Source organism: Myxocyprinus asiaticus, chromosome 19, assembly GCF_019703515.2.
Source record: "Myxocyprinus asiaticus isolate MX2 ecotype Aquarium Trade chromosome 19, UBuf_Myxa_2, whole genome shotgun sequence".
NCBI classification, from domain to species: Eukaryota; Metazoa; Chordata; class Actinopteri; order Cypriniformes; family Catostomidae; genus Myxocyprinus; species Myxocyprinus asiaticus.
In genome coordinates, this window is record NC_059362.1 from 37,482,077 (window position 1) to 37,494,410 (window position 12,334).

The 12,334-nt window shown below is 35.4% G+C and overlaps 2 protein-coding genes across 4 annotated transcripts in view; one reads left to right on the top strand and one right to left on the bottom strand.

The window, feature by feature from the left end:
* LOC127410065 (inositol-trisphosphate 3-kinase B-like) overlaps positions 1 to 1,757 on the bottom strand; it is a 40,628-nt gene extending 38,871 nt beyond the window's left edge. For 2 of the 3 annotated variants that reach the window (XM_051645092.1, XM_051645093.1), the window contains exon 1: positions 1,494 to 1,757. The gene's annotated coding sequence lies outside the window, so the exon portion shown is untranslated. Of the gene's footprint in view, positions 1 to 1,434 lie in introns of all 3 variants that reach the window. The other variant, XM_051645094.1, reaches the window with a different exon arrangement.
* Positions 1,758 to 6,612: 4,855 nt separating this feature from the next.
* Positions 6,613 to 12,334, top strand: part of LOC127410014 (atypical kinase COQ8A, mitochondrial-like) — a 36,943-nt gene continuing 31,221 nt past the window's right edge. The window contains exons 1-2 of the mRNA XM_051644994.1: positions 6,613 to 6,744; positions 11,968 to 12,144. Of these exons, the coding sequence (XP_051500954.1) occupies positions 11,986 to 12,144 (159 nt within the window). The 5' untranslated portion in view covers positions 6,613 to 6,744; positions 11,968 to 11,985. The remainder of the gene's footprint in view (positions 6,745 to 11,967; positions 12,145 to 12,334) is intronic.

Genomic DNA, 12,334 nt, shown 5'->3' on the forward strand with positions numbered 1-12,334 from the left:
TTTTGCAGTTGAGACAAATTATTTGAACAAAAAAGCCACACACCCAAGGAAATGACTTATCATATAAACTGTTTAGTTGTATTCAATTACAAATATATAATGTTCTGAGATGCTCACCTTCTTGTACCAGCAAACATATGTAAGTGAAAAGCCACTTCTTCACTCTGAATTCGGTTGTTAGATTAAAATATCAAGATAAACATCACATGCTTTGACTAAGAAGTCAGGTGGGATGGGTTGATTGTGCCCTGGGGGTCAAGGCTGGAATGCACCTCCTCTCTCTTTACCCAGCCACCACCCTTTTAAGTGATTTTTTTAATGGTCCACTATTGCCCTTGAGGCCTGACAGTTCAAATGCATCTTGAGGCATCCTACGTCATGGGTGAAACAGTTACTGCACCACCAGGACCATTATGGGTACAACACTCAGAGAAAGTGAGTCTAAAAACTGTTCATCACAATGGATCATGAACCAACGGAGGACCAATATGATCTAATATGAACTAAATATGATTTCACGAAAATGAAAATGACCCTCATGAGACTTTGAAGCATGTCAATAAAAGCTTTTTATTGAACTGCCCACTCTCTGGTATTCAAAGAATTTGAATGAGTTGGAAAACACGTGGTGACTCTCTTATGAACTCAGTAGAAGCAACAGACTCATTCTTCTTCCAATTCTATTCCAGCAAGATCATTTACGGACAAATGTATGAATATGAAGTATATGAATTATAAGAACATAAAGGAACAGTCTTTCTGACATAATAATGTACATGAAACACCCAAGACTTCATCACCAGTTTTTGCAGAGGTGGAACATGTTCATATAGCTTCTGTACATTCACCTAAAATATAGTGGTAGGACTTTAAGGTTCTGTTTGTTAATATTAGCAACTGCATAAGTATAATGAACAAACAATGGACAATATTTTTACAGCATTTATGAATATTGGTTCATGTTAATTTATTAAAACACATTACTTAATTGTTATTTCATAATCCATTAACTAAAGTTCAAATGTTCTAAAACATTTTTTTAATTAAGAGTTGCACATGTTGAAATTAACATGAACCAGGATTGTGCTGTGAAGCACTGTGAAAGTATTGTTCATTGTTAGCTCATGTTAACTAATGTAGTCATCTGATGTTAAAGAATACAGCCTTATTGTAAAGTGTTAACAATTTACTTCACACTAGACAATCTGGTTTATTACTGTAGTTTCCAAAACAGTGTGAAAAATGGTCATTAACACCAAAACCGTCTCAATAACCCTTTGATAATGAAATATACAGAACATATGATTATAGTTTATTACAATAACATAAAGTAACAGATTTCAGAGACTCTGTGTACTTCGTTAAGTCAGATAGACATGTTGAGACTGACTGACAGGCTGGCGAGGTAACATTGTTTTGGGTCATCTCCCTTACCTAGATCTGTCTGAAAAGTTAACTTAACCAGCATGTCACACCAACGTCGGATACCTCACCTCGCTTTGATTGAGATAAACGTCCTTGTTGCAGACGCTGTCGTTCAAACGCTTGTCTGTCCTATTCACGAACAATAACTTCAGGTTCTCTTCCAACGCGCTTCATTCCAAGAGTTCTTTTTGGCGATTACAATAAATGTTTTGCTTTAATACTATGTATTGCGCGGCGCTACAGTCACTCGGAGTAGTTCAACAGTTGGCGTCAGAGTCATATGTTTGTTTAATGTACAAAACGCAGGAAGGAAGTTAAATGACAGTGAGGCTGAACTGAACGAGACAGGCAGAGCCTCCCTGCGCTGTTTCACACTTTGAGCACAAGGGGAAGAACAAGGCTGGATTTTCAAGACTTCATCTGGAGGACTAGAGCTCTGTTTGATTTATAGCTTTATTTATTTATTTGCTGTGAACTATATGTGGAGTTGTGTTGACTGAAGGGAGCAAATTGATTTTTGTTTGTTTGTTTGTTTGTTTTTGTTTACATGTGATTAACAAATATGAACACTGCCAGTCAAAAGTTTGGAAACACCTGACTACATCTGTATTGTTTAAATTATAAAAAAAAAAAAAAAAAAAAAAAAAAAAACTTTGGATCTAAAGGATTACCCTTAAAGTGATACTTCATCCAAAAATGAAAATTCTCTAATTTACTCCCCCTCATGCCATCCCAGACGTGTATGACTTTCTTTCTTCTTCTGAACACAAACGAAGATTTTTAGAAGAACATCTCAGCTTTGTAGGTCCACATAATGCAAGTGAACAGTGGCCAGAACTTTGAAGGTCCAAAAAGTATACAGAGGCAGCATTAAAGTAATCCACATGTATCCAGTGGTTAAATCCATGTTTTCAGAAACGATATGATAGGTGTGAGTGAGAAAAAGATCAATATTAAGTCCTTTTTACTATCAATCACCACGTTCACCTTCACATTCTTCTTCTTTTGTTTTTGGCGATTTGCAGTCTTCGTGCATATTGCCATCGACTAGGCATGGAGGTGAATTTATAGTAAAGAAGGACTTAAATATTGATCTGTTTCTCACCCACACCTATCATATCGCTTCTGAAGATATGGATTTAACCACTGGAGTCATATGGATTACTTTTGTGCTGCCTTTATATGCTTTTTGGACCTTCAAAGTTCTGGAATCTACTCACTTTCATTTTGTGGACCTGCAGAGTGGAGATATTCTTCTAAAAATCTTCGTTTGTGTTCTGCAGAAGACAAAAAGTCATACAGATCTGAGATGGCATGAGGGTGAGTAAATGATGAGAGAATTTTCATTTTTTGGGTGAACTAACCCTTTAAATGCTTGAAATTAGTTTTGTAAAAAATTGTGTTTTTGTATACATTTATTTGCAAAACTAACATGTTAATTAAAACCTTTTATTTATTTATTTATTTATCTGTTTATTTGTTTGTTTAATATTATTTATAATTTATTGCATTTATTTATTTAAATTGAACAGATAAAGCCCAGAATGTTTAGAGCTGTAATTTGCTGTATTGAAGAATAGCTACTTTAAAGAAGCTAAAATATAAGATTTATTTAAATATATATATATATATATATATATATATATATATATATATATATATATATATATATATATATGGTCACTACATAATTCCCATCCTTCAATTTGTGTTATTTCATAGTTTTAATTACTTTACAATTTTTCTAAAATGAAAATAAATCAATAAATAGTAATAGTAATAGTAAAGAATGAATAGGTGTGTCCAAACTTTTAACAGATAGTGCATTAAACATATTTGTAACAGTTTTGAAAGTTTTTGTAACTGTCATTATTATGTAATTAACAAAAACATAATGTAATGCCAATTGGTATCTCATGCATACTTGAATATCCATCCATCCATCGTCTAAAGCCACTTGTCCAGTAGGGTCATGGGTTGTGCAGGAGCCTATCCAGCTGTCTCAGGCCAAAGGCAGGGAAACACCCTGGACAGGTGGCCAGCCCATCACAGGGCACCATTTGTATATATATATATATATATATATATATATATATATATATATATATATATATATATATATACAGTACTGTACAAAAGTCTTAGGCACATAAGATGTTTCACAAAAGTGTTTGTCTTAAGGTGGTTATTTATATCTTCAACTTTAGTGTGTCAATAGGAAATCTAAATGTTAGACTCCCAAACATTACTTTTGCAAATAGAAAAGATTAGAATAGAAGAACAGGGAGCCCTGCAACAGATGTCATGGCCCCCACAAAACCCCCCACTGAACATCGTGTCAGTCTGAGATTACATAAAGAGACAGAAGCAATTGAGACATCCTAAATAGATAGAAGAACTGAGGTGAATTCTCCAAGAAGCTTGGTACATCCTATCTGCCAACAACCAAGAAAAACTGTGTCCAGGTGTACCTAGAAGAATTGGTGCTGTTTTAAAAGCAAAGGTGGTCACACCGAATATTGATTTAGCTTTTTACTGGACTTTGTATGACATTAAGTGATAAATGAAAACTATTTATTTCATTATTTTTGAAGCCATCCTCACTATGCAACATTTTTCACAAGTGCCTAAAACTTTTGCACAGTACTGTATATAAACTATTCAAAAATATGTTATTCATATATATTCATATTAATGATCAACAAATATAAATTTTTCAATAGTTTCCTAAACTAATATATTTAGTTTAGTTGTTAAGTGTTACCCATTATTTTAGGGTTAAGGTTAGGTCATCATTTGTGGCTTGAATGACTCACCAGCTATTTAGAAGAAGAATCTTAGTACTTCACAGGAATTTTTCTGTTGATGTTTGGTAATGAAAAGCATAAAAACAGGCCTAGATGTTGTCAAAGATCAGAAAGGAAGTAGTGAAGTCAGTCCATCTACCAGGATTGCAGATGTCTGCTAGTGTATAGCTCACCTACCATCTGTTAAACAGCTCCTATGGCTGCTCCCTTGAAGTATGATAACATCATTCTGATTTTTCATTCTATCTCTGTAAGGCACCAACCAACCCCACCAAACAAAGGAAAGTGTGTCATATGCACGAGTAAAGTGGATGGAAAATATAATGCTGTAGTGACCACTCTGATTTGAATGAGAGAGGCTTGCTGATAGGTGGTATGAAAATTAATTTTCCGTCCTCTATGATTTAGGTGGGGTGCATGACCAAGTTCAGCAATAAGATTCCTCTCTTCAATGTACAGAGCTGTTTCTGAAATATGCTGAAGTTTCAAAGCAGGATATGGGTAACATGAGCCCTGAAGCAAACCTAATTCATTTCCACCAGAATTTCCATATCAACTGCAGCGGCTATGATGTCATGTCCGTGCAATCTTAGAATTCATAAATATGAGTTCCAAATGAGTTAGGAAGAAATCAACTACCCACATTCATTTTTTTCCACCTTTTAGTGGCAGAAGTGTGAGAAATCTGTATTAAATTATTTCTTTCTTAAACTTCACAAATATTTTAAGAATTATGAATGCTTAGCTCACCAAATTGCCGTTTCAAATGCTTAAGCTATTAAATCTTACATTTTATTTATTTATTTATTTATTTTATTTCTTTGAGGCACTGCACATTGTTATGACTATTAAATCTGTCTGCGTAGGTTTGTCCAGATTACCCTACTAAACGTTGTTGCAAGTTCATCCATTCCAGCATCATATATATGTTTTATGAAATTGTGCACATCCTAATCCAAAAAAGCAGACCAGGCAGCTACAATGTTCAACAGCAGACTAAACAAGAGATAGAGCAAAAACTCATTTTTAGCGCAGTGAAATTTTAAAGATAACTATGAATCATAAACCCTTCTTGAATAAATAGTTGTGTGGATTTCTAACAATAATAATAATAATTTAAAAAAAGGAAGGAAGAAAGAAAGTCGATTGTTATCTCAAATAAACCCTGTTGTTGGGATACAAAGTTTCATAGGCTGAATATAAAACTTTTATGCCACCTAGTGGTACAACAGGGGAAATACATCTCAATATGCCCCTTCCGTGTACTTAAAGGTGCACACATTAAAAAAGTTTAACTCCTAAAGACATGAATTGGAATTGTGCAATAAATGTAGGAAATTATAACTACTCACATTAAAATGAGAATCCAGTCATATCAATAACCTTATAAAAGCTGTTTTAATCTAAATGGAGAGGGTCCGCACATGGGGGCTGCCATGTTAGAATCACACGACCAGCCGAATACTACTCGCTTAATCTAAGTAACCGTCCTGTTATTTGACACTTATACTCACTGATTAAAGTAATCATGGCTGACTGTGAATACTAAATTTCTACAATGGTATCTGAAACTGACAACGATTGATTTTAAATGATGCTACATCCAAGCCGCTAGGTGTCAGTGTAAGTCCAAGATGACACAAAGACAAAAGGTACTGAGTGCACCATTAAATGAGTTAAAAGGTAAAAACATGTATTTTGTTTCTTCTTTAATTATTCTTAAAATTTATATTGTCATTTAAAAGTAAAGAAAATCAGTATTTCTTAATATGTTTAATTGTAAATGTTTAATTAATAATTTATTTAATCACATATTTTTTCCATTCTGTTTTGTCGAAACCGGGGTTTCTTTGAGGTTATGTATTTATTTATGTATAGCCTCACAGTATTTCCCTCAGTCTTAGTTATTTGTATACATAGATCTTCACTGCCTGAGGATTTGAACCACTAGATGGCAGAAAAGGATCAAGGATGTTGCACATGATGTTGTTATGAAATAAAATTGAAGATCATTTTACAATATTTGTTAGAAACAGCAGTCCTTAAATAACTTTTTTGATTTATACCTTGCGATGCAACTGCTTATTAATAATTAAGGAAAACGTTGAAACAATGATCACAATAAATCGTTCATTGTTCTTAAATAAACGCTTCCATTGAGGCTTCTCACGCAGACTAATTTTAAATCCAATAAATAACGTTTAAAAATTAAACCTTTGTGTTGATAAGTATTTTGATTTGAAACATTTGTCCTTGGTCAACTTTCGTTGCGCGATTTTCGAGACTGATGTAGAACGGAACCAATCAAATGACAGATACCGTTTTTAAGACCCGCCTCCACGTAGAGGCGAGTCTATAGAGTGACCAATAGAAGCTCACGGGGGGAGGAGCCAAACAGCTCTGTCAAGCACACATCGGAGGGTAAACAGCTCTTCACCTCATGGACGCAGTTCCACCATATACAGTGAGCTGGACAGTGAAGGCAACAGCCACACGTTTGCCAATTCGGGAGGTATGTACTTAAACTTAAAGCAAATACAACCCGTATCGGACACTTTATGCCTTATATTAATGCATGTAACAATAATCTGGTATGCAAAAGGGACAGATTGTTGTTTATAGTGCTGTGTCCTTCAGCTTGCTAGCTAACAGACATGCATCGCTCACGTGTTGTTGTGTGTTGCATTGAACTATGCTTTAATCTGGATTGGAGTTGCATTTAGTTTATCATGATTTTTACAAAATATTACACATATTTTTGTGTGATTTTAGGTTGATGACGTGTTACACGCCAACTGTTCATGATTTGATTTTGTTGATTTGTGTAATTTTAATTATCTTATAACGAATATCTGTAATCTCTGTTCTAATTTACTATGTTCTTTAGAATCCAATGCAAATTCTCTTGAATTTGTGTAAACGGGCCTTTTTCTCCTTTATTTCTGAAAGAGACAAGCCTTCCTCTTTAAATGCACTAGGATTGCATGTGCTATCTTGCCAGAAGTCTTGCAAAATGATAAGGGTTGGTAGACTCAAGTAGAGATATGGCATGCATGACTGTTTGTTTGGAGCACACAGTGTGCTGGCACCAAGTGCTACAGAGCAAGTTCAGAGATATAAACCATAAAGTGTGTGGAAAAAAAAAAACAAACAGCTGTTGTGAAGATCACCTCTTTGCAAATCCCATAAGCCTTAGGCCAAATCTTTGTTTATAATCTTCCTTTGCAGAACAGCTTGAATGCTATTCATCAGCCTCAACCTAGACTTCAACCTAAATGACCTGAAGGGAGCTTTATTTTAAATTGGCTTATTTTGATTTTGCATTATTGCAGACTGCTGGTCCAGTTAATTTATTCAAAATACATCAACAGATATACAGATGCATTATTTTAACCCATTATTAATATTTATTGCATTGTATAATTAGCAACTGTGTTTGTCAACAATCCTACTGGCATATTATTAACTAGGAACCATGTGCCCATGTTATTGATCAGTAAATCACAATCTGTCCTAAATGCAAACAGAAAGAAAAGGGGTGTTTCCCTTAACTAACACTCTGATTGGCTGTAAATATTATATGTTCCTTGGGTTCACTTGGTTATTTCCTGCCACAAGGCCTGGGTCTCGAAGCATATTTCACAGCTTGTCATCACTCTTGTTTCCACTATATATATATATATATATATATATATATAAAACTAATGTGATCACCTTTTAATGCACAAAGGAGTAGGAGAGGGTAACCAAAAATGGCTTTTATCTGATGCTTGTTTCATGGTTATCTCTGCTGCACCACAGTATCTAATATATTAAGAAGCCTGTCCTGTTTTAGGGAGAAGTAAGCCATTGTTTTGCCTGCAAAGGACAGAAGTGGCCATTGACAGCTGAAAGATATAAAATGGATTGGGATTGTCCAGCGCTTTCTAAACTATTCGCATAGTTGTCAGTAACATGCACAGGCCTTTTCAATGCAAAAATATTGTTCTTTTGCAAACAATATATAGCCAATTTATAAATGTGCTTCCCCATTTTGACCTGCTTGTGGAAGCCCATTTTTCACTCACCAATATTGCTTAAGCATCATGTTCCTCTATTAACCAATAGAGTGTTTATTGTTTGCAAAAAGGATTGGCAGCTTAAAATAATGAATTGCTTAGTTGCAAATATGCAGGTATGTGTCAGCATGTGCCCCCTCTATTAGGTTAAACGTACCTACTTCAGTTATAATGCTGGCATATTTCCAGGCCACACCCATTTCTCTAGATTAGGTAATGAAAAGTGGGTTAACACATTTGTTTACACCCAGGGCCAATATCAGTTATCAGAATTCTTATTAAATGGAAAAAGTCCATGTTTTCTAACTTTCACTGTGAAGTTTGTAATCATTGTTTAATGTCATTGAAAGACATTTGGCAGGTGCTTTTATACAAAATGGTTTAAAGTACATTTAAAGTATACATTTTATCAGTCCATGCATTCCCTGGGAATCATACACACAACCTAGTGCCATGCTCTACCAGTTGGGCTACAGGAACTCTAAAGTAGACGAAATCAGACGGTAGGGTTTGGCATCAGGATCAAGCTAATATTGAGTTATCCACAAGTTGGTAAATGGTACGAATCTGAAACCATGTGCATCAGGCAAATGTCTTTGAAATAAAAACAGGATAGTTCCTTGTTTTCCACTGTCACAGCATCCTGTTGGGTATTAAGTGATGGTCAATAGTGTTACAGAACATTGAATTTTGAGCTAGTGTAAGAGATAGGGTGTGTTTGTATCCCAACAAATATCTCAAGGTCTTTTTAGAGCTCTCTCTAAGGCAAATTACTCTTGCCTCAGGAAAGAGGCCAAGTTTAAAACCCTTTTATTTACAGGACAGGCAAGTTCTCATCCACCCCCTCCCCTCGGTTAAGCTTATTTGGGTTTTATTTTTTCTTCGGCTTTAACACTAGTGCTTCATAGCCTAAAGTTTACTGGTCCAAAACTGTATTTTCATCTTGCTGATTAAGGAAATAACTTTTTGTAGTGGCGAGTTGGCAGAATGTAAAATAAGCCATTCATCATGAAATTGAGGGTTTTACAGTGACCCTCAGAATGAAGCACACGTAGCTCCTCGTATGATTGTTTTCATTGGCTATGTTTACATGCACCCTCATAATGCGAGTATAATGCGATTAAGGCAATACTGCGATTAAACTGTAGCTCATGTAAACGGAATATTGCGATTATGATATTGCGATTATGCTTATAATCAGAGTAATGATAATCGCAGTAAGATATGTGGAATACTCCTATTTGAATCACTTTATACTGGCATGTAAATGCTTTAATAGCATTTCTTCCACTCTGACCAAAGTGCGCCTGCACCAGAGCTGCAGATGGATCATGTTCCACTCAAGCACAGGTTTGAAAACATCGCAAAAAAGAAAAAGCTGCACTTACTTTTCGGCTTCATGTAAAACGGCAGTTCCATTCACAGTCTTCCAACAGTGGTGCTCCCCCATCTACAGCCCCACAGCAAAAGAAAACATATTTTCCCAAGTCATGAATGTCCGTTTGCAGTCTGAATTGAATGTTGGGGAGATAAAAAGACCCTATGCCGTGAAATAATGGGAAGGAAACACGTCTTTGAAATTAGTTTGTGCTCGCAGGCGAAACGCAACAACATCCATCGCGTGTATTCCAATTCACACACAAATGACTGAACCGATTCTTTTTAGTGAATCAAAACAGACAGTGCATTCAGTGTAGTCGAAAATGACTCTTATGAAGTGGTTCTTTTAATAAATCATTCAAAAAGACTCAGACTGACTGACTAATTTTCCTTATGCCAAGCTGTATTTAAAGAGACATATATTAAGTTGTTATTTGTAATAAATATTAGTTTATAATAATTTATCAAATAATTAGTTATGGCAAGTAGCATGTAAACGGGATTGAAGTGGTTGACCCAAATCATGTAAACATCTTAATCTAATTATTCCTTATACTCTGATTATTGCAATAATCAGAGTATTGGTGTACACGTAAATGTAGCCATTGACTCTGTAGCCTCTTAGTAATTGGCTAAAGGTTTTGACACTTGTCTCAGTGTGAAAATGTTTAACCTTTGATAGGGCTGCCAACAGATAACAGCTGTGTTTTGTTGATGGCCCAGGCACTCCCGCTGTTGATTTACAGATCTGACTCAATTGCTTGCAGAGTCATTATTGATTAACAATATGAACATTTAAAAATTTTGTGTTTACATTTTACACCCCAGATACAAAAAGAATGTCTGATCAACCACCTACGTGTGGGTGATTCTCACAAAACCTTTCAGGAAAATATCCTGGTCATATTTCATAAAAATTCAGAAATTAAATTATATTTAAGCCTAAAATCAAGATTTTTTTGTTGTTGTTGTTGCATTGTGACATTATTTTTAGGATACTTCAGCACATTATTCCACCCAGTTCTCATTACTTTTATGTGTCTGGACCTTTTTCTTTTACTATTCCCATTGTTTTCAATGATGATTCTCATTACTGCAACACAGTCATTTTTACTGTATTACATGGATGAGCGAAAATGAAAAGCAAAACAAATGGAAATCTAATATCATGTAAACACTTTACAATTTAAATTTTATAATTTTTTCACATTGTGGTAATGAGAATATTATAATGACCATTATAGAATTAGAGGGTAGAATGTGAGTGAAAATGTTACAATGTAAAAAATCTTAATTCCCTAAAAGTAGGCTTCATTTTCTGTACGCAAAATATACTCTTATTGGCTTCTTTTGATTTTCTAGTAGGCTAAAATAGGACCCGGATATTTTCTTGAAAGGTTTCATGAGAATCACCCGTGTAGCTTTGGGTACTTATTATAATTTTTTTTTTTTTTTTTTTGTAAATACTACCATGATACTAGCATGTTTTTTTTAGACATTTACCACGGTAATACCATGGTTTTTGAGACATGTACCATGGTAGTACCATGGTATTCTTTAAGTACCATGGACTACCATCTTAAAACCATGGTATATGAATATCAAAGTATGATGAAATTATAATATGATATCACTTCATCATGGAAATACTGTGGATATTTGGACATGAACCATAGTAGTACGATGGCGTTCTTTGAAGTACCATGGACTATCATAGAAATACTATGGTATATGAATATGATAATCATTCAGTACCATGGTATAAATCAAAATACCTTAGTATTATCATCTGATACCATCACTGTTCCATAATACCACAACGGAACATTTTTTTCATGGTTAGTCTTTGGCAATAGTATGCTATTTGTGTGACTTTGCAGTATAGATTATTTTATTATTGATGCTTTCGACTGCATTAACCAAATCAGTGTTATGGATTTCCTCTATCATCCATCCATCCGTCCATCTTCTACAACCGCTTGTCCCGTGCAGGGTCGCGGGTAGTGCTGGAGCCTATCCCAGCTGTCTCGGGCCGAAGGCAGGGAAAAACCCTGGGCAGGTGGCCAGTCCATCACAGGGCAACACACACAGACATACACATTCACACTCTCACTCACACCTATGGACAATTTAGGGTCTCCAGTAAACTTAACATGCATGTCTTTTTGGACTGTGGGGGAAACCAGAGCACCCAGAGGAAACCCACACAAACATGAAGGACCCAGTTGAGCCGTGTTGGCTTAAAAAATGTTGAGGTAGAACTATTGTATTACTAAACTCTTCCTTCCTTCTGGTAGGTGTGAAGAGGAACCATCATGGCAGGTGACATGTTGTTGCTGATAAGGGGTCTAGCCAAGCTGAGCCAGGCCGTGGTCGAGACCCAGGCCAGCTCTCTGCGGCTCAGTGGAGGGGTGGCCCACAACATGCAAATGACGGCTGAACAAGGCATGAGTATAGCCACGCAGAAGATCCAGGTGGGTCCAGCTCAACTTCACATGCCATTATTAGTTTTGAAACCTTCTAAATTGCTAGTATACTCCAAAAGTTTAGAAAAATTAACAGAATTTTTATTTGGATTTAAAATGTACAGTCTTTCTATTCCAGGAAAACTGACCAAAAATGTTGAAATATTAACTCTTGCACTTACACATTTTTGTCTAATCA